Source organism: Alternaria novae-zelandiae, assembly GCF_023758075.1.
Source record: "Alternaria novae-zelandiae strain BMP 2774 chromosome Unknown scaffold_9, whole genome shotgun sequence".
NCBI classification, from domain to species: Eukaryota; Fungi; Ascomycota; class Dothideomycetes; order Pleosporales; family Pleosporaceae; genus Alternaria; species Alternaria novae-zelandiae.
The window spans coordinates 1,217,934-1,241,514 of NW_026056969.1; the positions used below are offsets into that span (position 1 = coordinate 1,217,934).

Genomic DNA, 23,581 nt, shown 5'->3' on the forward strand with positions numbered 1-23,581 from the left:
ATGAGTCAGCCTACTATTCTCATGTACGAATAGACATGTGCATGGTGAACGACAAATCACAGATGGAGAAGCATCGCGTACGGCAGTTACCAATACTCTTCCTTCCGATCAAGGTCAGCTGAGCACTACCTAGGTATCTAGGATAGAAGCGCCCGTTATCAGGTACCTCTCAGTAACTGCCTAGGAGGCATACTGACACGGGAGGAACCCCTCACCTACGTATGAGGCTCTCGAGGCCTATCGATAGCTTGCCATGCCCAGCTCCCAGAAAGGCAGACCACGTGGGACTGAATAATCTCCAGGCTCGGATCGATCTCCAGAGCCGTGTTGATGCCGGGCGCCATGGATGATCGTTGCCTCGAATCAGGCTAGACGGCGGCTAGTCAGGCACAGGGCACCGCTACGTACCCATTTCATCCACCTCGAGACATCCATGACAGCCGTCGCGACCCTTTAACGGCGCCCTCTACGTCTTGAGCCTTGGAAGATAGGCTGCAGTATTCTCCGCGCGCCACGGAAGATGCTGCACGCGAAGCCTGCGGCATGTGTGAGTAGCATTTCCCTAGCCCCAGGCCCGTCGTCATTCAGCTGTGAAACGCACTCCCCACGCGGCCTGGAGTTTGACAGTGCCGGCTCTTCAGGTGCCATGGCGACAAAGCCTTATCTTGACGTCGACGCTTCTCCGCGCTGCCTCAGAACTGTGCTGACCCCTGTGCCTTGCCCAATGCAGCTGCTTTCCCTCTCCTGCAAGCTCGACCAGCTGCTGGGAATGTGTCGCACCATATAGAGCACCCCTCGTCGGCCTCGCGTGAGCCCAGCCAGACCCGCGGGCGTGCGCTGACTGCCTCGTCACGAACCATCGCCTCGCGCTCCCAGACTCCGGCCGTCAAGGCTGCCAGCAGCAATTCGAGCCCCGACCGCACCCTGACGACGCTCGAGCGCAAGCCCTCGGGCTCGTACGCCCACAACCGCAACACGTCCATCGTCCACGGCATCCAGCACTCGCGCAACACCAGCTTCGTCAACTCCCCCGCCACCAGCCCGCTGAGCCCCCAGATCATCGCCGCCGCCGCCGGGGCAACCCTCGATGGAGCCCTCATGTCGCAGGAATCAATAGCCGACGCCTTCGCCGCCAACGGCATGCAGCCTGGCGCAGGCACAGGGAACGTCTATGCCGGCGTGGGGCCACAGGCGGCATCCAGCGATGGAAGCATTTCTCACCGCAAGCCTGAGCGGGCGCCGAGTGCCAGATCCGTGCGAAAGGGCCACAATCACCACCGCTCCCAGTCGCGCCACCCGCCGCATCCCCACGAACTCAAGACGGTTGGCGAATATGCCCTGCACCACCTCTTCAACGCCTTCATCAGCCAGGCCGAGCAGAAGATCAACCAGTGCATGACGGAGAGAGGCCAGCCTGAGGCCCGGGTAGAGGGTGTCTGTGGACCTGGTGTAGACCCTACCTTCGACCAGCTCATCGCGGCCCTGGGCCATATTGCGCGCCACAAGCCAAAGCCGCTTATAGACACCATCATGCTATGGCGCAAAGCCAAGAGCGAGGAGGCGTCCAAGCAGCGCACTCACTTACTTACTGCCCGACAAGCCAACCCAGGGCTTCAACTCCATCCTGCGCTATCTCGACGTAATACTGAACCGGTCCAACAACTGGATAATCAATCCGCAGCCTCTGTAGCATCTGGCCCCGACCACATCGTCGCTCTGCAGCAGACTGTCACACAAGCCGAACAGCGCTCGACTGTCTCAACCTACATCCTTTGCCGCGTCCTGATCGAGATCATGACCCAAACCGACCTCCATAACTTGACTTTTGAGATGGCCGACCGTCTTCTTGGTCTTTTCTACGGCCAGCTCAGCACCGTGGACCCTGACCTCGTGGACATATCCCCTCTCAACCTCGCCAATTGGACCATCTACAGTCAACTGCTCGGTGTGCTGAGTGGCCTCATTTTTGAGCAAGTGCAAGACAAGTTCATCACTGACCTGAAGATCGTCGATGGTCACTTGGCCATCAAGAATCAGTACAACCGAGACCATGAAGCCAAGGGCGCCTTGCTCATTCGCGCTCTAAGGCACCTACAAGTGAAGTCATATCCTGAAGACACCTGGGACCGGACATGTGATTTCATGCTTTCCATGGCAAAGCTTTTCACCAGTGCCCACGGCCAGCCGGTTAAATATGCGTACTGCCAAGTCCTAAGGGAACTCTTATTACGTATCACCTCTAAAGCGACCATTGAACTCAACGCTCCTAGATGGAAGACTGTGATCGACATGATGAAGCAGCGCGCTGCCATACTGCTGGGCAAGCCGAAACACTGGCACGAAGCCTTCCCACTCATGGCCGCCATCCTATGTGCTTCTCCGACCGAAACCTTTCTCTCGCAATGGCTTGCGCTCGCCTTGTCTACTCAGCCACGACTCAAAGAGCGCGCAACCAGAGCCATCGCCCTTCGAGGCATTTGTCGGCTAGTGTGGACTTACATATACAGGCGGGGAACCGAAGCACCAAATGTCGCTGTTCGCCGGTTGGAAGAAATCATACGAATGGTGTTCCAACCCGGAAGGCGATCGTACCTATCAACTGAACCAGCCATCGCTGAGCCATTGATACAACTGACACGCATTATCGGCTACAAGTACCAAGACCTTTGCTTCAAGACCATCATCTTTCCCCTGCTCAACTCCGACATGTTCTTGTCGGGCCGAGAATTGCGCGTCGAAAACCTAGAGCCTGACCGTATGGTCATTGGTATCCGCTCGTTTCTGGCCATCATGGCTGATCTCGAAAATACGGAGCAGCCGCCTTTTCCACTTACGTTCGACTACGATCCAAACGCGGTATCGAACGAGCTCCCGGCTCTTCCTTCTAGTCCGCGGCCTTCACAGCCTCTACCCATAAAGTCAAGTCTTCTCAAGGAAGAGCGTCTGTCGCGTCCTGTGAACTTCGCCGGTTTCGCCGAAGTGGCCAAGGAGTACTATATCCGCTTCTGTAAGATCTTGGGGGAGATCACCATCATCTGCGACAACGCATTCGGAGGCCAGGCCGTACTCGACGAGAAATTCTCTTCGCAAACACCAAAGACCCCTATGGCGGCGGCCTTCAGTTTCGCTCCTCGTGAAGATTACATGACCACCACAGATCCGCGGCAAGGGTTTTATGACCTCTTGCATGTCGCTGTTCAGGCTTTACCCCGCTGTCTGTCTCCACATATACCGTTCAATTCACTGGTAAACCTGTTGTGCACCGGGACAGCCCACGTACAGGGGAACATCGCTGTGTCATCCGCTCAATCACTCAAATCTATAGCCCGACAATCACATGCACAGCAAGTCACGATTGGCTTTGCACGGTTCATCTTTAATTTCGACGACCGTTATGCCACTATGTCTGATGGTGGCATGCTTGGGGCTGGGCACATCGAGAACACCTTGAAACTCTACGTGGAGCTACTAGAGATATGGATTGAAGAGATCAAGCGCAAGACACGTAAAGCAGCATTGGATACGCCAGATGACGGTTCTGGTAATCGCGCGGCTCTTCTTGATCTGTCTTCAGTGTGGGCGCACGTTGACGAAGTTGAGTCCCATGGTCTCTTCTTCCTATGCTCGCCTTCACGTCGCGTCCGCTCGTACGCTGTCACCGTGCTACGCCTCATAACTGAATTTGACACGGCTCTGGGAGGCTCCAATACACGTGTTATCCGGGTAATGGAGGGCAGCCCCCAGAGAGTTCTCGACATTAGCGATGAAAAGTTGTCGTTGGCTGAGCGCAGTCGATTGCAACGCGGCATGCGTAAGAGCAATGTGCAGAGTACCCTTGTTGAGCTTTGTGGTAGCGACGTGCCGTACGACGCTACCCTGTGGTTCAAGATCTTCCCCAATCTGGTTCGAATCAGCTTTGAGGTTTGTCCTTTCGCCGTGACTCTCACTCGTGACATAGTCTGTGCGAGACTTGCACAGATGTATCGCACTCTATCATCCTTAGCCGAGGGTCAGCGCTCTACGCCGTATTCACCCTTCGAGCCCGGGAGTAGCAAGCTCAGTGGCCGCCTCGCTTCCACATCACCAGAAGTCGTTATCGAACAGTGGAAGTTGTACCTCATATTCGCCTTCACGACATTGACAAGTCTCGGTCCGACGGCCACATCAGCCACGCAAGGAAATCACTCGCGTAAAAGCTCAAAATCTTCACAAATTAGCACGAACAAGCAACATACTGCTACCGAGTTGTTTTCCAAAGTCCTTCCGTTCCTGTCAGTGGACAATGTCGCCATTCGGGATGCTGCGGTCATCGGCCTCGGTTCCGTCAACCTCAACCTCTATCGTACACTGCTCGAATCGCTTCAAGGGATCGTGGCTGCTTGCGCTGAGGAGGCGAAGATGCGCTTGGGAAATCACAACCGGACGATCAGCAGTCCTCGCCCAATCAACTATCGAACTGACCATCTTCGGACTGAGATTACACACGTCTACAAGCTGACCTCTCAGCAATTTCTCAAGCTCCCTGAGGCTCACAATGACGAATGGATAATCAACAATCTCATGAACTACACCAAGGATCTGAGAATATTCCTGAGTGATACGGAGGTCCAACTCGAAGCGCGCTATCAGAAGCTACGTACGCACTATTGTGGACTGGTGGAGGTTTTGTTTGAGGGCATCAACAAAACCAGTGATCCTTTGCATTGGATGCCTTTCCAAGCCCGGAAAGCTGCATTCACATTGATGGAAGAGTGGTGCGGCTATGCGGCAAACCAGTCTCAGATCCGCCAGCGTGAAGAACAGATGCGCCGTTCCATGCTTGATCGAGAGGTAGATAAAAACAACAAAGGCAACGCGACTGCGGCTCTTGAGATCGAAAAACGCGATCTTCGAACCGCAGCGCTGAGTGCCATGGCGGCGTTGTGTGGCGGGCCTGTTAGTATTACCACTGACAGCAAAGTCCTGCTTCAGTTCGATGTTATACGCATGCTCTCGTGGATCCAGAGCATCTTCGAAACCCCGAGCGATCGGACACACGCGATTGGTCGCCGAGCACTCACTAACCTTATACTGCACAACCGCGAGCATCCATACTTGCTGGACAAGGCAATCGAAATGTGCTACCTCGCAGTTTCTGGCAAAGCGTTGGAAAGCTACTTTGAAGTTGTCACACAAGTCCTCACACAACATGAGGACTATACGTTGCCATTCTGGAAAGTACTCAGCGCTGGTCTTTATACGCTTGGACACGAGAACAGCGAGATACGCACCAAATCAACGCGATTGCTCCGAACGCTTGAAGCTCGCGAGGGCAAGAACTCGAAGTTGCAAGATCTAGATATCAGCATTTCTGACAAGACTGTTGCTGTCTACAAGCTGGCGCAATTCGAGACGTCACGGAGGCTCGCTAAGCAGCATGCTGAACTCGCCTTCCTGGTCTTCTCGCAATTTTCCTACTACTTCAAAGATCTCAAGCCTGACCACAAACGCAACATGGTTGCCGCTATGCTTCCTTGGGTGCAATCCGTCGAACTCCAAGTAAATCCGGATGGAGGACCGACTGCTAATTCTTACATGCTGCTTGTCAACCTCTTTGAGATCACTTACAAGGCCGGCAACGTACTACACAATGAGATTCAGGCGCTCTGGCAAGCATTAGCAACGGGGCCGTACGGTGGAAATGTTCAGTTAATCTTGAACTTCATCATCAACCTTTGCCTAGACAAACGGGAACAAAACTACGTCGACTACTCCAAGCAGATCGTAGTCCATCTATCGAGTACCCCTGCAGGGCTGAAGGTGGTCGAATTCTTGCTCCTACAGATCAACCCGCGGTCCATGGTAAGCGAAAAGCGCGAGCCTATGCCACCACCACCAGATGCCGTCAATCTACCATACTTGGCCGATCTCACTCAGGTCCTACCAAGTAGCAACAAGCAGGTAAGCATAAAGTAAAACTTGGAATGAACTGCGCTAATTCTCATAGTCCGGCTTCGCTCTGGGACAAGTTTGCCTCATCCTGTTGGTTGATCTTATGGTATCTCCAGTTGAGGTAGCCAAGGAGCACATTCCTTTGCTTCTACAGGTGGTCTTGGTTCTTTGGGATCACTATACTTCTGTAGTTCAGGACCAGTCTCGCGAGATGCTTGTGCATCTAATCCACGAGCTAGTCATCTCCAAGATTGAAGACGATACGCCAGGCATCAACAAAAGATCGATCGAAGATTTCATTGAAGGTATTCGACAACATGACGCCAAAGTGGTATGGAGTTACGATGACAAGAATGGCAAAGACGTTGCAGATTCAACGTTCAAGGTTCCCGAGCCGATGGAGTATGTTGCTGGCGAGGTCATGAGATTCTTTTCATTCGCGTACCCTGGGCTTCGAGAAGCTTGGGGGCGAGTCGCACTGAATTGGGCCACGTCGTGTCCGGTCCGACATATTGCATGTCGATCATTCCAGCTCTTCCGCTGCATCTTGAGCTCGCTCGATCAGCAGATGCTTTCCGACATGCTTGCAAGACTTTCCAATACCATATCAGACGAGGAGAGCGATATACAGACATTCTCTATGGAAATACTTACGACGTTACGAACGATCATCGAAGCACTAGCACCGGACGACCTCATACAGTACCCTCAATTGTTCTGGACCACTTGCGCATGCTTGGATACCATACACGAAGGCGAATTCATGGAGAGCCTGCTGATGCTAGACAAGTTCCTCGACAAGCTTGATCTGGGCGACGAAGAGGTGCTGGCAATCCTGGAAGAAAGTTGCCCGGATAAATGGGAAGGCAAGTTCGAAGGCCTTGCTCAACTGACGTACAAGGGTATCCGATCGAGCACATGTCTGGATCGATCTTTACGAATCTTGGAGAGATTGGTGGTCCTACCTTCCAGCCGCATCGTGGGCGATGATAGCCGACTAATGTACGCCATCCTCGCGAATCTGCCAAGATTCCTACGCTCGTTCGACTCTACAGCAAAAGATTCTAGTGTTCGAGCCACCGCCGAAGTGCTTGCAAAGGTTGCCGATCAGCATTACCAATGCACATCGCTGTCCGAAGCGTTGACAGCCTTCGCAATGAAGAGGTATCGTCAAGAGAAGGATTTTCTCGCGCAGACAATGTCCGCTATCCGCTCAACATTCTTCCCAGAACATGAGTTCGGCAGCCTCGTGTTCCTGCTCGGTCTCTTGATGAACAACATCGATTGGATGAAGATCAACACAATGGAAGTCCTCTGCGTCCTGTTACCCGAGATCGATATGCGCAAGCCGGAGATGGCCTCCAAAGGATCCGATCTTTTCTCGCCTCTTCTACGACTACTACAGAGTGCGTATTGCCCTCAAGCTCTGAGGGTTCTGGACTTCGTCATCAATCTCAACATGACTAGTACTCTTACGCCGTTCGACAAGCAGCATATTCGAATGAGTATGGCAGGTTCTCACTCCACCAGAGGGTACAAGAAACAGTTCGAGAAAACGCAGTCATTGTACGGTATCCCTGAAGAAAGCGGCTGGTCAATTCCGATCCCCGCCATGCACTCGCAGTTGACGAGGGCCAACGTCCACGCTGTCTTCTACACCTGCGGAAATTTCGGTGAGATGAATGTGCCAGACACCGAGACACCCAAAGTAGAATTCCGCCAAGAAGAATTCCCGTTCAGCCCGTTATCCGACTACCACCGAACAGCGACCATGACTTCAGAAGATACTCGGGGCGACAGTCACATTGGTGAACTGGTCATGAAACTAGACAGCTTGGACGACTTCTTTGAGGATGACGATGACGCCGAGACGTTGACAGACTTACCAAACTTCTCGTCCTCGGGGCGTTACGCGAATGGATCGTTTGCTCACGATATGCGTGAGAATCTATACGATCAGCAAACGGCACCTATCCTGCACAAATCTCTTACGCGAAACGCATCCGTTACATCATTTCAGTCGGGGTTCATCTCTGATGTCAAGCTCTCCCCGGCTAGGGACCCTGGTGTCATGACCCCGGGCGCTTTTAGCTCCTTTGCCAACTCTTCTTCGAGTACCTTACCCCCAACAAGCCACCCCCGCCCTAATTTACATGCCCGATCAGTGACGTCGCCATCTGCTCCAAACCAACCACAGCGCATTTCACCTTCACTTTCGTCCACCACTCTTGACGAACAAAACGAGCCGTTCTCCGACGACGAGTACTCGGCTGGTCGTTCGAACAGCACAGACAAAGCCGGGACCTTTAGTCTGGAGAACATTATCAAACCTGTCGCTCACGATACGCGAAGTCGCTTTAGGAGCGGCATGAGGCGACTGACTGGCGGCGGTGGGGACAACAAGGAAGGGGCCAAGACAAGAGATGCGATCAAATTGGCACTACAAAAGAGTCCCCAGGTGCCAAAGGTACCTGACATTTACTTGGTGAATCCCAAGAGTGCGGATCTATAAGATGGCTAGAAGAAGCGAAGAGTACATAAGACAGGTGCTCGAGAATGCGAGTGCCAAGTATATACATGGTGTAATGTGTTTATTTGTATAAAGAGAGGGAAGGGATGACCGGATACCAAGGCGTAATATTGGGATGGTGCTTTCGTACGAAGAAAGGATGATTTATTGCATGTGTGGGTGACGTCCAAAAGATACCAAACGCTCTTTTCCTTTTAGCTGTATTCAGCTCGCGAGATACCATAGTGCCAACAATACGATTAGAATGCTCATGTACCATCCGCATCCATTGTTCACTAATCACAGCATCCTGCGTCATCAATCGACATGCATCCTAGCGCATGCTTATGGCTGCCTCGTACCCTGGTGGTGAAACATCAATGTCGAGTTCGCCGCTCTCAAGTCTATGCTCAATCGCTTCACACCTTCGATTGCACTTCAGCCAGCCTGTTGTCGGAACAGGCAATCCGTGATCTCGATACCAGGTCCGTTCTACCGCCGTCATCCAATGTATCGGCCCTCCATTATTGACAAATTCCTTCTGCTTCTCTCGGTCCACATCATCCCCAACCTCACCTACAAATAGAGGCGCAATACTCCGCACTCCTGTGGGTGCATAGCTTGGTACTACGGCTATCGTGGCGCTGAGTGAGGATAGTACTGTGGAAGCGATACGTGCGAACATGCTCTCTTGAGGCTCAGTAGACGGATTCGAAGTGATAAAGGTGGGCAAGACGGGTGTGGACTGCCATTCTGGGTGGTCACGTACGACTTGGGCAAATGAGGATGTGGTTAGCCAGCCACGTCCCTGGTAGCAGAGCGCGATGGAGGGGTGCGTTGTGCGGATTACGACTGGGCCCGCTGGATGGTGGATGTAGGTGAGCATTGTTGTATGGGTGGTGTGCATGGGTATTGTGGTAAGTGCGGCATGAGGAGCGCGAGCTTTGGCAAGTGCTTGCAGCAAACATGATGTGTGAACACTGTGAAGAGGGGTCACGTATGATGAGCAATGTGAAGAGATCGAGATCATGGGTCGTGTCAATCTACGAGAGCGTGATTGCGCCGAAACACTGCGCTGGACGTAGTAGCCATTGGGCGCGTGCGAATAAACTTCTGCGTAATAGACATGAATGCTGTCGTGCTGTTGAGTTGAGGTCGCCCCATATTCAGGTCGAACACGGAAACATGACAGCCTTGTCGTGACAGCCTCTTCCCTGGCAAGATTGAAATGCGATGCAGCGATTCAAGAGGATGGTCAAGGATGCCAGGCGAGTCCGTGCGGTGCTAATGATCTAACAGCCCTAAATCGCGTGGCATTCCAAATTCGACGCCAACGTTCTGGAACCGGTAGCTTTCGCAATCCCATAACCGGTAACTTTCGCACTCCCAGAAAAGATCGTTATGTTACATGCACGCTGAAAGATGCATTAGTCGCGACACGAGGACGATCGTGGCTGACTGGTTGTCGCACCTCAATTCGGTAGACGCGGGGAAGGAGGCTGAGGAGCCATCTCCGGATTCGTCGGCGGAAGAACAGAAGCGCCATGGGTACCCTGCAGCCCTGGAGGAAGCTGAAGGTTTAGCGCACGCAGTAACGTCTAACACATGGCAGCTGGGCAGCTTCCTCTCCTATTCGCCTCTCAGACAACACGCCATTTCCGCACTGTTGCTATGTCAGACCGACATTTGGTTAACGTGCTATCGTGCACTCAGCCAACCTCCAATTTGGGCTTCTATCGTGGCGCGCGCACCCAGCAGCGGCCGTTGCGTGTTCAGCTACGTCGTGATGGCCGTTTGAGAGCCCAAAGATAAGTCCAGCGCTGTGCTGAAACGCCTCACTTCGCAAAAAGCTCTGACCACGACGCCTTGACATGCCGGCCGCACTGCTTGCAGTGGTGTCGTACGCATGTCAAACACGCTGTCTGTGTGTGAGGGTATGAAACAAAATAGATTTTTTCGGCCTTTGCTAAAGTCTTCATCCATTACCCAGGTTTGTATAAAGACGGTCGTTCCGATAAAGACATTGCAGTCATTATCTCAAACTCATATCAAACATGTCGACCGTATCTCAAGGCGCAAAGGTTTACCTTATCCACACTACACAACATACTCGCCCTTTCTTGACGACTGTACCTTTCATAGCCCGTGACTTCGCTGCATGGGGACATCGTGTCGACCACCACCCCGCAGACTCGGCATACATCAATGAGATTCGATCCCGCGAGGATGTGGAACACATGAACCGCAAGGACCGCGGTGGAAGCCGGAGGACAAAGCTGATGGAGATATGGGCGACCGAAGCCGTCCGCAGAAAACGAAGGCAGCGAAGAGAACCCCATGGCATTGAAATCGAAACATCGATGGGAGAGGGCGGCTTCGGACCGCAAGATGCCAGAGTGAAGAAGGCTGGTGATATGGTACAGGATGTCATCGATGGCGTGGCTTCATTTGGTTAGTGTGCACTATAAACCCTGATACGGTTGTGTGATATGAGGAGTAGTACTAACAAACTCAAGAAGGCAGATACACAGCGACACCAATCCGGCAGAACACATCACCAGGATCTCCACCTACCATCATCACCACATACACACGCCATCTCTTCGCCATTCGGTACACACCAAATGCACCTCTCCCATCATGGTCGAACCCCGACATCACGTACGCAGACCAAGTCGTCTTGGAGTTCCACGACTACGAAGAGATCAGAAAGGAAGATCTAGTCCATGCGGTAAACAGCGCGATTGGCAAGAACGAAGGCAGAATGGGCAAAGTGGAAAGATGTGCAAGAACAGGCATGAAGCGAGTGATTCTATGGGTTGACGTCGCAGATGTCTTCTTCGGAGACGTAGTACAAGACGAACGCAATGTGGAAGACAGAGATCCTGTGCCAAAATACGAGAGGGGAGAAAGGCCGCCAGTGTATGCCGAAGAGAGATAGGCAGTCCAAACATATGATACCCAATGCATGCTCACGCATCTTCACACCAACCTGCCTCCAACTCTCTGACCTTGCAGTGTCTCGTCTTCTAATCATAAACCACCTCCCCCCTCCTGGGACCACCCCTTTGGCTCCTCGCTCCCTCCGCCATCAGTCCTTGCATGTTCCTGACCCGCACCTCGGCCATGTACTCTTGTTGTTCTGCGCTCATGTGTCTGAACTCATTAGGGTTTCTTCTGAATCCAAAGGTCTTGTGTATGGCGTAACCCATGCAGACGAGTAGACCCGCACTCAACAGGATGAGGATGATGATGGCGCCCTCGGGGATCGCGTAGCCGGCGTCGCGCTTCGTGAGGGGAGATGCGGTTGCGGTGTTGAGGAGAGTGAAGAGGAGGATTGCGGTTGTGAGTGGGGAGGCCATGGTTTGGATTAAGCTTGGCGTAGTTGCGAGAGGTTTCGATGAGAGTGTAGATACCGTGGATGCCGGGTAGGGTCTCGATCTCTGCCACTCTGGATGGGATCAAGACGTCCACGGGTGTGTAATAACGGTGAAGGAATCAAACGGAGATAGTAGAAACGGCGGAGCGAGGACGTATAGTGCCTCTAGATGGCTGTGCTTGTTTCGCTGAAGACGCTGACGAAAAACAGAAGAAGTGCCGTCCAGTATGACCTCGGGGTGTTCCAAGGTTTGGCAGTGAGTAAGTGAGTGAGTGAGTGAATGAGAGTGAAAGAACAAAAATGAGCAGTAGGCAGCAGCACTTAAACAACAGACGCGTCGCTCCGTTCCAAAACAGTCGACTCCACCAAGCCACTGCTTTGCCATCATCCCTTCATCCTCTATTGCCGTTATCATACGTGCGCACAGGCCATACCTTCGTACATTACCTCTTCCGACATAGCGCCCTTCCGCATCGGACGCTGGTTGGCCAACGGTGACAGGCGACCCACCCAACTTAGTCGTTTCCAAGGAGGAGATCCACTGTGCACGTGACTTTGCGAGCGGGCCAATGAGAATGCGCGAGGCTTATATGGGCGTGTCCTAAAATGGCATCCACGCATGGCTTGTGGCGTTGCAGGACCTGTGTACTGCTGACAGTGACCATGGAATATACGAGAATGACGCCCTGGAATTAGTGGACATGGATGCTGCAAATGTAACCGAAGTACTAGCTGCTACGTTTCCGCAGTCCATCGTCGTACTTGCCTACAATAAAGGACATAAAACTCAACCGAGTTTCTAACTTTTAACTCAGACTGGGACTTGGTAATGTTTCGCTCTGCTCCAAATACCCAATACTGTCAACGAGTGATTACTGCAGCACGGTTAGTGTCGACAAATGTTTGAAACGCGCTCGATCTTGGAATTGATTGTAGGCAAAGAAGTCTTACTAGATCTGAGACCAACAGATTAGAAGAGAGAATGCATTTCGATCGTGAATTGCGCGAGACAAGAGATAGAACCTACGACAAGGCAACGGCAATAGCATACTTGCGCAATGCCATGGCAGTGTACTACGAAGACCGAGCCGCATTCGAATCGTATATCGCTACAAGGTTCGTGGTGTGTAACTGTGCAAAAGCGAATGGTGAATGCAGCCTTGGAAAGGAAATTTTATGCTTACGCATTATGATGCCGGCAAAAAAATGAATAAGCCCTAGAAGCCATGCAAGCCAATCTATAACCGCGACGGCTCCGCGCGTGTATAAATACGGAATGAACGTCGCCCTCCCAACGCCAAGACATGCATTCGTCAATCATACCATGCGACTCTCTACTGAGTCGCACATTGAGGACCCTCAGCCTCCTCATCATCGTCTTCCCACTCAGCGCCGCCTGCGCGTGGGTCTCCGCTGCCAGCGCCGTAGTCCTCCATGTCGGCGTCCCATTCGACGTCGACCTCTTCCACCTCTTCGTGCTTTTCTTCCGGCTTGTCGTCTTTTGGTAGCGCATCTCGGAGCTTCTGTACTGCAGCGTCGTTCTTCAGCCAGCCGTCCTCGGGGAATTCGACGTCGACTACTAGGTAAAGATCGCCACGAGCGTCGCTGCGCTTGATAGGCATACCCTCGCCTTCGATCTTGAGGATTTGTCCTGGTCTCAGGACGTTGCCGTCTGGTTGTTGTACGTTGAGCTTGAGACCCCGTCCGTCGAGATGGGTGATGACTACTCGGTTGAAGCCTGTTAATGCTTCCACCAAGCTGACCTTCAACTCAGCCCTCAGATCTGCGCCTGCGCGCTCGAAGACGTCGTGTGGCGTCTCTGTAAGCGTGAAGATGATGTCGCCTGGCTCCTGATCGGGTACTTGATCTGCTTCTCCTGCAAGCACTATGCGCTCGCCCTGTCGCGCACCACGGGGAATGTAAAGCTCGAGAACGTTCCTGGTTTCCACGACCTTCTTTCCTTTGCACTTCTTACAGCGATGCTTCTCGGGAATGACCTGGCCAGAGCCTGAGCAGTTGCCGCAAGGAACGGTCTCTTGGGTGACGAGGCCGGGGCCGACCTGGCGGAGGACTTGCTTGGCACCTGGGAGAGTTAGTATGTCTGGATGATGCGAGATGAAAGAGCGACGTACCGCGTCCATTACAGACGGCACAAGAGTTGCTCTTGGCGCCCTGCTTTCCTCCGCTGCCCTTGCACATGTTGCAAATGATGTTCTTGGTGCTGGAGAATTTGGTCGTCTTGCCCTTGTATAGCTCTTCCAGGCTGACCTCGTACTCCTGCTCTACCGATCGTCCTTTCCGTGGCACGTTTCGTCCACCGGGCATGCCTCCCATACCGCCCATTCCAGGCATTCCGCCAAATCCGCCCATCCCGCCGAACATTTGCGCAAAGATGTCGTCGATGTCCGGGCCTTCGCCGCCCATACCGCCTCGGGACGGGTCGAAGGCAGCCATGCCGTGGGTGTCGTACATGTGTCGCTTGTCATCGTCGGAGAGGATCTCGTAGGCTTGTTTCGCGGCCTTGAAGCGAGTCTCGGCCTCTGCGCGGTCGTCTTCTGCGACCTTGTCGGGGTGATGTGCTAGCGCAGCCTGTACAGGTCAGAATGGGGTCGCCCTTGCGTTGTTGTTGCTTACGAACCTTGTGGTATGCCTTCTTGATCTCGATCTTGCTTGCGCCCTTTTCGATCTCGAGGACCTCTGTTCGCGTTAGCAATGTTCCAAATGAATGGACGAGTATACTAACCGTAGAGGTCGATTTCTTCGTCCACTGGAGGTGGCATTCTGTTAGTGAGAGTCGTGTCGTAGTAGACTGGAGGTACAAACTTTTGTGTTGTTATTGTTGGGTTGGGCGTGGGTAATTGGGAAGCAGACAAACTGGTCCAAAGTATGTACAAGAATAAAGCGAGATACAGCGACGTAAAGGGCCTCGTCCAGTGGGAGTGAAGGCAACAAAGTTTCTCCAGATTTGTCGATCGCAGGCAGGTAATGCGGGCCAAATTGTTAGCAGGCGCCGCCCCCACTAACGTCGAATCCCTGCACGTCATTTTCACCCGCGAACTCGAACCCTTTGCGTCGCATCAACACCGCCATGTCGTTTTCCCTACTCCGCCCACAACTATCGCAGTACACGTGCCGGTCATGTCTAATTCGCCTTTCACGCGCCTCGCGACGTCCGATCTCTTCCAACACCTATCACATCAAAGAAAATACAGCTAAAGCCGATGCAAAGGCCGCCGTACCAACATCTCCCGCACGGACGCGTTTTGCGCCTTCACCAACCGGCTACCTCCATCTTGGATCGCTCCGGACGGCGCTGTTCAACTACCTCCTCGCGAAACGGACAGGCGGCCAATTCTTACTCCGGATAGAAGATACAGACCAGAAACGCACAGTACCCGACGCCGAGCAGCGACTGTTCGACGATCTACGATGGGCAGGACTGCAGTGGGATGAAGGACCAGAGGTTGGAGGTCCGTATGGACCGTATAAGCAGTCGGAGAGGAGCGCGATATACAGGCAATATGCGCATCAACTGCTGGAATCAGGCCACGCATACCGCTGTTTCTGTTCCTCTGAGCGCTTGAACGCGTTGGCGGAACACAGACACAAGCTCGGCATCGCAACCGACTACGACCGCACATGCGCTCCGCCTGCGATATCCAAGGAAGAGAGTGACGACAGAGCGCATAAGGGCGAAGCGCACACCATACGTCTCAAAGTCCCAGACCAGTACCCGACATACAAAGACCGCATCTACGGCACCTTTAGGCCTCTCAAGAGACGCGGCCATGTCACCGAATCCGCATACGAAGACCCAATTCTGCTCAAATCCGACGGCCTTCCTACATACCATCTCGCAAACGTAGTAGACGACCACCTCATGAAGATCACTCACGTAATCCGAGGAAGCGAATGGATGCCCAGCACCCCCAAGCACATCGCCATGTACCAAGCCTTCGGGTGGACACCCCCAGAGTTCGCCCACGTCGGCCTCCTCGTCGACGAGAACGGCAACAAGCTCAGCAAGCGAAACTTCGACACCGACATCACCGCCTTCAAAGAGATGGAAATCTTCCCCGAGACCCTCACAAACTTCGCCGCGCTACTCGGATGGAGCCACAAGGAAAAGAGCGATGTCATGGACTTGAAGACACTAATTGATAACTTCAGCCTGAAATTCACCAAGGGCAACACCACCGTCACATTCGGTAAAATGCAATTCCTCCAACGCAAACACGCCCTGCAACGCGCCTCAACCGGCGGCCCCGCCCTCGAAGAAATGGCCCACAACGTCTCCCGTCTGCTCACCTCCCCCGAATCGCCTTACCAAGACTGGAAGTCCATAATTGGAAGCCCCTTCCCCGACGACTACATCCGATCCATCATAACCGCCGACGCAGAAAACTACACAAACGCAAACGAATTCCTGTACCGCAACTCCTTCTTCTTCACGCCCCTACGACCATTTGATAAGCAGCCGCCCATGTCGACGACCTCCGATATACCCATGCGCGCACAGATGCTAGCGCAGATTGAAGAGAAGGATTGGAATAAGGAGAATCTGATGCAGAAGGTGCATGAGATGATTGATGGGAGGCCCGAGGGGAAAAAGGGCGCGAAGGACGTGTATCATTATTTGAGAAAGACGGTTACGGGCCAGGAGCAGGGCATGAGGTTGTATGATATCTTTGTGATCCTGGGTAGGACGGAGACGCTGAAGAGACTGGGGTTGTTGGTCAATTAGAAGGGTGTGTAAACGAAAGTGTAACAATATTGTATAAGAAACGAGGTCATGACTATACATGTTAGTTGATCTTCTTGCATTGCTACGATGAACTCATTGTCTTCAATTCGTGATATTATCCCACCCTGATCTATTTATTTACGCCCTTGAACGCCTTGCCATGCCATGCTTTCCACAGTTGACCACGTTGTCGTGTCTAGGAAGTCTCCATCTCAACCTCCTGGCTCTTAACCTCCCCGCCATCCGCAAGACCAAACACCTTATCCTTGACCTTCGCCGCTAGCAGCCCCATGTCCTCTTCACGAGCAATCTTGCTTCCTGCTGCACCCAGCTTGGTCAACTGGTTCTTGCTCTCGTTGTTCGTCGCGTATCCCGCTCCGCCCTTGAAACGCTTGCTGGCGTTGTTCTCCTGCTGCATCTTGCGGGCGAGGTCGGAGATCTGCTTGGTGCCGTAGTCGCGGTTGGAGATGAGGGGCGATGAGGAGAGTGTTTGTACCCAGTACTTGTTCCACAGCGCTTCTAACAACTTGGCGTCGAGCGAAGACTTGTAGTGCGAGACTTCCAGGGAATAGTAGTGGTTGGCATGCGCACCGAAATCCTCAATCTTGCCGAGCGGAATAGTCTCGAAGCCGTCGCTCTCAGCACCGCTCACGTTCTTGGAGCCGCCACCCGCTTTCGCTTGGTTCTCTACGTACTCTGTGGAGTATGTGCGGAAGGCGCCGATTTCGACTTTGCCCGCGGAGACGGTTCGGTCGGGGTCGATGACGATGGCGCAGAAAGGGTCCTGGAACATTTGCTGCGTCTTCTGTGTGTTGACGTCGATTCCGGAGAGCCAGCAGCCGTAGCCGGGATGTGAGTGATACCACCCGACGGCGTTCTCCATCTGGCCTTGTTCTCGTGCGCGCTGCAGGAACTCTACCATGTACTCGTTTGCTTCGTCTTGTGCGTTGACTCGTGTCTCTGTTCCTTCGACTGGTAACCGGAATGCGTCGGTGACGACGAATGTGTGTGCTTCAATCTTGCCTAGCATTAGGCCCATGACTTCGATTGAGCCGCCCGAGCGCGCGTGCATGACCATCTTGAGGAGGGCGATGGCCGAGATGCGGACGGAGGTGAAGTAGTTGGGGTCGGTTCGCCATGGGTGCGCGTCGTTGATGGCTTTCTGGGCGGAGGCTGAGTAGTTGTAGAGGGCGTCTTTGCTGGGGTCGACGAGCTTGACGGAGTTCTCGAGCTCTGGGATGTTTGTTAGCTATGCGATGGTATGCGGGGTATCCAAGTTCAAAGATGGCTACGTTCTGAGCTGGATTAATCTTACCCCAGGTCTTCAGTGCGGTCCCCATGGTTGAAGACGGTGTAGGTTTGTTTGGGTGAGTTTGGTGTTTTGGTGGGGAGGCGAGGGAGCTGTATGCTTGCGGCGGGGAGCTCTAGCGCCAAGAGATACAAGGCATCAGCGAGCAAGCGGGCAGTCCACAGGAAGGTGAGATGAAATGAAAACAGTCTATTGCGCTAAACGCTGGGATTCATATCGCAGAGGGCCAACAAAAGAGAACAAGTGTGACGCCAGGGGGTCCATCATCGCTACTTCTTCCGCCGCGACTGATCTTCCCACCCTGACTTCTCATTCATCCTCCGTGCCTCATCCTCCATCTTCTTAACCCACCGCTTAGTCAACTCCTCATTCTCCTTGCGTAGCTTCTCCTTTTCCTGCTCCGCCATGTTGAGTTGCAGGTTCAGCGCAACCATCTCATCGTGCACCTCCTCTACGAGTCTCCCCTTGCCCTTGAGCTCCTCGGCTCTATCCTTGCCCCGCCTTTCCAGTGTTGTTCGCGCCTTTTCAAGTTGTTCTATGCGCTGCTTCTGGTGTGTGTCCGAGACTTTGAGAGCGCTGAGCTCAGCAGTCAAAGTACTAAGTTGCGTTTCGAGATCACCGCGCGTGCGCTGAGTGATGGCAAGTTCGGAGCGGAGTTGCGCGACAGCGGACGGAGAGGATATATCGGTTGTCGCTGCGCCTTTGCCCTTTGACGGGATGGCTTTGGTCGATGCGCTGGCTGTGGGTGTTGGCTCCTCCGCGGAGGATGTCTGGTTTGACAACTGCGCGGTATTGTCGGCGAGCCTGGTATCTATGGACATCAGCATCTTCTCGTAGCACTGCGCGTCTCGCATAGGCAGATAACATACAGGCGTTGATGTACTGCTCACGCGCTTTCTCTCTCGCGTCACGCGCATCGAGTGCAGACAAATATTCCGCCAGAGAGTTACTCATGGCGGCAGGTAAAGTTGCGCGAGATCAAGGAATGTACAAGTCGTCTTTATCGCTATCATGGTGGTTTGCTACGTGAGCAGGCTGAAGATGGTCACCATGGACGATTGCGGAGGTCGTCACTGCTCCGATTCGACTCGACCCCTGCTAGCGTCGATCTCGGGAAGCTTCGGTCTTGAATATCGCATGTTGCAGCAACAAAGTCAAACTTCTCTCCCGTTCAATTGATTCTTACGACCCGCCGTCAATCGCTCAAAATGCCACCAACACACATCTCGGGTACTTCGCGGGCCCTGTACCGTGTCTTCATCGCGCCAAACCTACGCAACACAACTTCCATCCCACTTCTCTACGCCCCAGCATTTGCGCCGACATCGTCTCCCACCTCCCTCTCCTCGTCCACACCTAGTCTCACGAGCCGGACCTCCACCCGCGGCATAAAGTACACGAAAGACACACGCCGCCATGCCATCTCCGACTACTACGTCATCGACCAAGCCATCGAAGCCGACATCATCAACCTCGTAGACGAAGAGGGCGTTTTCCACAACAACGTCCCACTCGACGAGGCGCTGACAAGTTTCAACAAAGTCACCCACCACCTCGTACAAATGACACCGGGAAAATACGACGAAGATGGAAACCTAGACCCCAACAGCCTACCAACATGCCGCGTCATTTCTAAAATCGATCTCCGCGCACAGCATCAAAAGAAGCTCGAGACGCTACGACGGCAAGCCAAGGGTCAGGGCACAGGACCTGCTACAAAATCGCTAGAACTGAACTGGGCGATAGCAGCGGGCGACCTGAAGCACAGACTGGTGGCTATGAAGAAGTTTCTGAAGGAGGGGCGCAAGGTCGAGGTTACACTCGGGCCGAAGAAGCATGGCAGGAAGGCGACAGAGCAAGAAGCGAATGCGGTTTTCAAGGCAATTGAGAACGCGGTGGCGGATTGTAAGGGAGCTCGGGAGACGAAGAGAGAGGGCGAGGTTGGCGGCATTATGACGGTCATGTATGAAGGTAAGAAGGTGGAGAAGAAGGAGGGTGATGATGAGGCGGCTTGAGAGAACGTCGAGATGAGATGGACAAGCAAACCTAGGGAAACCCTTGCCATGTGCTCCTGAGGCAAATGCCGAGCCGCGGATGCTGGGAATGTGGGCTGAAGACGCAAGAAGGTATGGTAAGGGAGAGCACGTGAGCATTTTCCGTGCCATGTAGTATACTGTACAACACAACCCACCTACACGTGGTGTAACGATTCATGAACATCTATAGATACACTGTACAGTAAACACGATCAAAACTTTCATATCCTCTTCTCCTCCTTGACCGGCTCAGCCTTCGTCTCAACTTCAGCCGGAACATCAACCTCTGGCATCTCATCCTCAAGAGCCTCAAGCTCCCCAGTCTCAGCAGCCACCTCCGCCCTCTTAGCCTCGAGCACCTGCTCACACACCCTGATCTCTTCCCTTGCCTTCTTCTGGCCAGCAACATCGCGTTTGAGCGTAGCGACAGTGTTCTTTTGCCTGGCTACTTCAAGCTTAGCCTCCAGAATCAACAGCTCAGCGTCCGAGACATAAGTCCTCTGATCACTAGCCAATTCAAGCTGCTCATCCGCGCTCGCTTCATTACCGGCGAGGCGTAAGGCTGCGGAGCGGTGCTCGTGGATTTGGGCTGCGAGCAGTGCGGCCTCGTACTCTACCTCATGTTTCTGCACTTCGAGCTCACGGACCTCGATCATGAGTTCTTCAGACTTTACGGGCGAGGTTTCCAGAGTCCCGCCGGGCCCGGCGAGGTCTTGTTTTGTGTTGATTTGGTAGGTCAACATCTGCAGACGAGGAAAGGATTCAGTGTTAGCGTCGTTGAGGTAGTCGGCGAAAGAGTGGCCGGTCCTTTCAGCGAATTGCAGTTCTTTGGCTTCAGCGAGGAGGTTGTAGGCGGATACGGTAAGCTCGTTGCGCTTGGGTCCTTGGGGGAGGGACTCGGCGTAGGCGTAGCGGGTTCCTGCTACGTTCTCGTAGATATCGGCGCGGATGGTGTCCTTTTCCTTGGGGTCGGAGAGGGAGAGTTCGCGGAATTCTTCCCAGCCGATGGTCGACTCGAGCTCCGTGGGTGGCGATGATCGAATGAGGCTCTTGTGCCAGGGCTGGAGAGCCTTGTGTGTAAGATCTTCCTCGTGGGAGAGGAGTATGTTGTGCAGGGCGTCGCGCTCGATGATGACGCGGGACAGCTCGAGAAGGTTCTTGACGTCGATTTCTTCCCATGTGAGTGTTTGCTCGCCGCGATCCATCTCCGCCAACGCTTGCTCGAGTAAGGGTCGCTCTTCCAGTGTTACCATCAAGCTCCTGCCCCTGCCCAGCAATTTCTCGTGGTACTTTAGGGTGTCACCTAGTAACCTCACAGACGGGCTCTCAATCTCCATTGCGTTGTCCACAATGATCAGCTCGCCTTTTCGGAACCGGTATGACAGTGCTGTCCGCCATGCGAGGTCGTAGATCTTCTTGGGCAGCTCAGTTGCGAAGTCGCGAGGCTTGGGACCAAATGCGACACCTCCACCTCTCAGCATGGGCGACTTTTTGTCTCCCAGACGAGCGCGACCCGTTCCCTTTTGCGGTCTAACCTTCCTGCGGGAACCTCTGACTTCATACCTAGTCTTGGTAGAAGCAGTACCTAACCGTGTACTATCGCCCTCGTAAACGACCGCGCGGTGTAATATGTCTCGTCGGGTGGGTAGGTAGAGATGGTTTGCAGGATATTGTTCGAATCGGAGCGGTTCGAGGGAGGGGAATCGGTGGATGGTCGCCAGCACAGACTGCTCTTCAAAAGGTTTGACGGGCACATATCCGGGTCCGGATCTGGGAGTGCTTATAGAAGCTAGTGTTGCCTGAGAGGGCGCAGATGTGGTGATTGAGCGGGTGGTGGGCGTGCATAGAGATTTCTTGACGACGTTAGCATGTCGCATACAGTGACGGCGAGGTAACATACGGCACAGCGCGTGCATAGCGCATTTGGCCGCACCGACAGCCTTCTCAATTGGTGTGTGGCGCCACGCATGGGCGCGGATATCCTCGTGGAAGCCATGCCGGTCGTCGTGGTGCAATTGTTCCAGTCGTCGGAGTTGGAGGCGGAGGTCTACGAAAAGCGCTAGTGTGGTCATCACCACATTTTCCAGCGGCACCATCGCTCTTGAACATCGTCGACGCCATCAACACCATGGCCTCCACACCCACCCTGCGCCAATTCAGCGCGTGTCTGAGATGCGTGCGACAATTGCCAAGCGCCAATGGCACCCGCCGACTCCTCTCCACCTCGGCGGCCGTCCGTGAAGAGGTGCAGACACAACCCACGAATGCGACTCCCCCTCCACCGCCGTCGAGCCCTCCGGAAGGCGCTGCTCAAAAGGCCGGCTCCCAAGATACCCCGGAATACATGCAGAAATGGGGCACGCTAGACCCCCAGATGGTGGAGAACAAGAAGCAGGAGCGCCGATTGCTGCGGAGAGAACATGTGCAACCCGTTGGTTCCCGTCGTCGCCGTGCCGCCCTTCGTCGGTCGACCCTGCAAAAGACCGACGAGGTCCCATTCGAACAGCTGCCGTATCAATGTTTCCAGGAGGCGAGAAAGGTCTTGTTGGAAGACAGGCAGGAGAAGATTAAGGAAATCAAGGTTCAGCAGGAGCGGATAAAGAACCTGATGGCGCAAGACGCAAGCATCAGTGGAGGCCCAGCAGCCAAGGAGCACAGACTGCGGAGCATGAGGAAGCACCTGAACGACCTGATCATCTTAGCGGACATCAACGACCCAGTTGTGAAGCGGAAGTTTGAGGACGGACAGGGTAGGTTATGCCAATCTGCTTTCTGGCGACGTGACTGACTTGCGAAGGTGACATGAACAAGCCCATCTACCGCTATCTTGCCGACCGCAAGTGGCGCCAATACAAGCGTCTCGTGCTCGAACAACGTGTTACGCAACTTGCCATCATTCCCGATCTTCTTCCGTCTCTCGACTTGGTTGCAGATATCGACCTTGGCTTCGGACGGAAGCCAGTCGCGCCCGGTGACTTCGTAGACTCCGCCATTAGCGAAAAGATGCCTCGACTCAATGTTCAGACCTTCACACCTGGTGAGAAGCTCGTCACTGTGGTCGTAGTAGACGCAGATGTACCAGTTCCAGAGAAGGACAGCTTCACCTACCGATGCCACATGATTGCCTCCAACATCACCATCTCGCCTAATAGCACTTCGATACCACTCCAGCGTATCGCCCAAGAGGACCAAAAGACAGAGGATATCACTGCCAAGAAGATCGCACTACCCTGGTTAGCACCATGGGCTCACAAAGGAGCGCCTTACCACCGCCTAGGTATCTTTGTCTTCGAGCAGCATGACAACCAGCAGCTCGACGTCACCAAGATCAACAAGGCCAAGCGCATGGGATTCAACCTTCGTAGCTTTGCCGATTCGAACAAGTTGAGCGCGATCACCGCTACGCTGTTCAGGACGAAGTGGGACGAGAGCATGGCCGAGGTTATGGAGCGTAATGGTCTCAAGGATCAGATTGCTGTAGAGTTCAAGAGGAAGAGAGTGGAGCCACTGCCCTACAAGAGGCGCACTGAACGCATGCGGTGAGGTGGATGAGGTTGCACGTAGTGAGTGCATGTAGTCATGTAAGCCATATGTACAATACGATGACCTAACAGCTGCAAGTCCAAGTTGTCAGCATGATATGTATAACAAGAGCATTGAATGCGACAATGAA

At 53.6% G+C, this 23,581-nt stretch overlaps 9 protein-coding genes across 9 annotated transcripts; 5 read left to right on the top strand and 4 right to left on the bottom strand.

Moving 5' to 3' along the window:
• Positions 1 to 543: 543 nt before the first annotated feature.
• Positions 544 to 8,443, top strand: J4E88_005296 (uncharacterized protein; the record flags this gene model as incomplete). Its single annotated transcript, XM_049398936.1, has 4 exons — positions 544 to 547; positions 731 to 3,189; positions 3,346 to 5,940; positions 5,987 to 8,443. The coding sequence occupies 4 exons, from the start codon at positions 544 to 546 to the stop codon at positions 8,441 to 8,443; spliced, it is 7,515 nt and encodes a 2,504-aa protein (XP_049255616.1).
• A 2,051-nt stretch (positions 8,444 to 10,494) lies between these two features.
• J4E88_005297 (uncharacterized protein) lies at positions 10,495 to 11,381 on the top strand (the record flags this gene model as incomplete). Its single annotated transcript, XM_049398937.1, is given in 3 exon segments — positions 10,495 to 10,503; positions 10,522 to 10,891; positions 11,002 to 11,381. The coding sequence occupies 3 exon segments, from the start codon at positions 10,495 to 10,497 to the stop codon at positions 11,379 to 11,381; spliced, it is 759 nt and encodes a 252-aa protein (XP_049255617.1).
• Positions 11,382 to 13,153: 1,772 nt separating this feature from the next.
• Positions 13,154 to 14,599, bottom strand: J4E88_005298 (uncharacterized protein; the record flags this gene model as incomplete). The annotated part of the gene is made up of 4 exons (XM_049398938.1): positions 13,154 to 13,902; positions 13,952 to 14,408; positions 14,458 to 14,516; positions 14,563 to 14,599. 4 exons carry the CDS (start codon positions 14,597 to 14,599, stop codon positions 13,154 to 13,156), a joined length of 1,302 nt encoding a protein of 433 aa, XP_049255618.1.
• Positions 14,600 to 14,907: 308 nt separating this feature from the next.
• On the top strand, positions 14,908 to 16,563 carry J4E88_005299 (uncharacterized protein; the record flags this gene model as incomplete). The annotated part of the gene is made up of 1 exon (XM_049398939.1): positions 14,908 to 16,563. One exon carries the CDS (start codon positions 14,908 to 14,910, stop codon positions 16,561 to 16,563), a length of 1,656 nt encoding a protein of 551 aa, XP_049255619.1.
• A 196-nt stretch (positions 16,564 to 16,759) lies between these two features.
• Positions 16,760 to 17,903, bottom strand: J4E88_005300 (uncharacterized protein; the record flags this gene model as incomplete). Its single annotated transcript, XM_049398940.1, has 2 exons — positions 16,760 to 17,796; positions 17,879 to 17,903. 2 exons carry the CDS (start codon positions 17,901 to 17,903, stop codon positions 16,760 to 16,762), a joined length of 1,062 nt encoding a protein of 353 aa, XP_049255620.1.
• Positions 17,904 to 18,141: 238 nt separating this feature from the next.
• J4E88_005301 (uncharacterized protein) lies at positions 18,142 to 18,826 on the bottom strand (the record flags this gene model as incomplete). The annotated part of the gene is made up of 2 exons (XM_049398941.1): positions 18,142 to 18,683; positions 18,742 to 18,826. 2 exons carry the CDS (start codon positions 18,824 to 18,826, stop codon positions 18,142 to 18,144), a joined length of 627 nt encoding a protein of 208 aa, XP_049255621.1.
• Positions 18,827 to 19,080: 254 nt separating this feature from the next.
• J4E88_005302 (uncharacterized protein) lies at positions 19,081 to 19,887 on the top strand (the record flags this gene model as incomplete). Its single annotated transcript, XM_049398942.1, has 1 exon — positions 19,081 to 19,887. One exon carries the CDS (start codon positions 19,081 to 19,083, stop codon positions 19,885 to 19,887), a length of 807 nt encoding a protein of 268 aa, XP_049255622.1.
• Positions 19,888 to 20,129: 242 nt separating this feature from the next.
• J4E88_005303 (uncharacterized protein) lies at positions 20,130 to 21,778 on the bottom strand (the record flags this gene model as incomplete). Its single annotated transcript, XM_049398943.1, has 2 exons — positions 20,130 to 21,678; positions 21,771 to 21,778. 2 exons carry the CDS (start codon positions 21,776 to 21,778, stop codon positions 20,130 to 20,132), a joined length of 1,557 nt encoding a protein of 518 aa, XP_049255623.1.
• Positions 21,779 to 22,036: 258 nt separating this feature from the next.
• On the top strand, positions 22,037 to 23,451 carry J4E88_005304 (uncharacterized protein; the record flags this gene model as incomplete). The annotated part of the gene is made up of 2 exons (XM_049398944.1): positions 22,037 to 22,658; positions 22,706 to 23,451. 2 exons carry the CDS (start codon positions 22,037 to 22,039, stop codon positions 23,449 to 23,451), a joined length of 1,368 nt encoding a protein of 455 aa, XP_049255624.1.
• Positions 23,452 to 23,581: the final 130 nt, after the last annotated feature.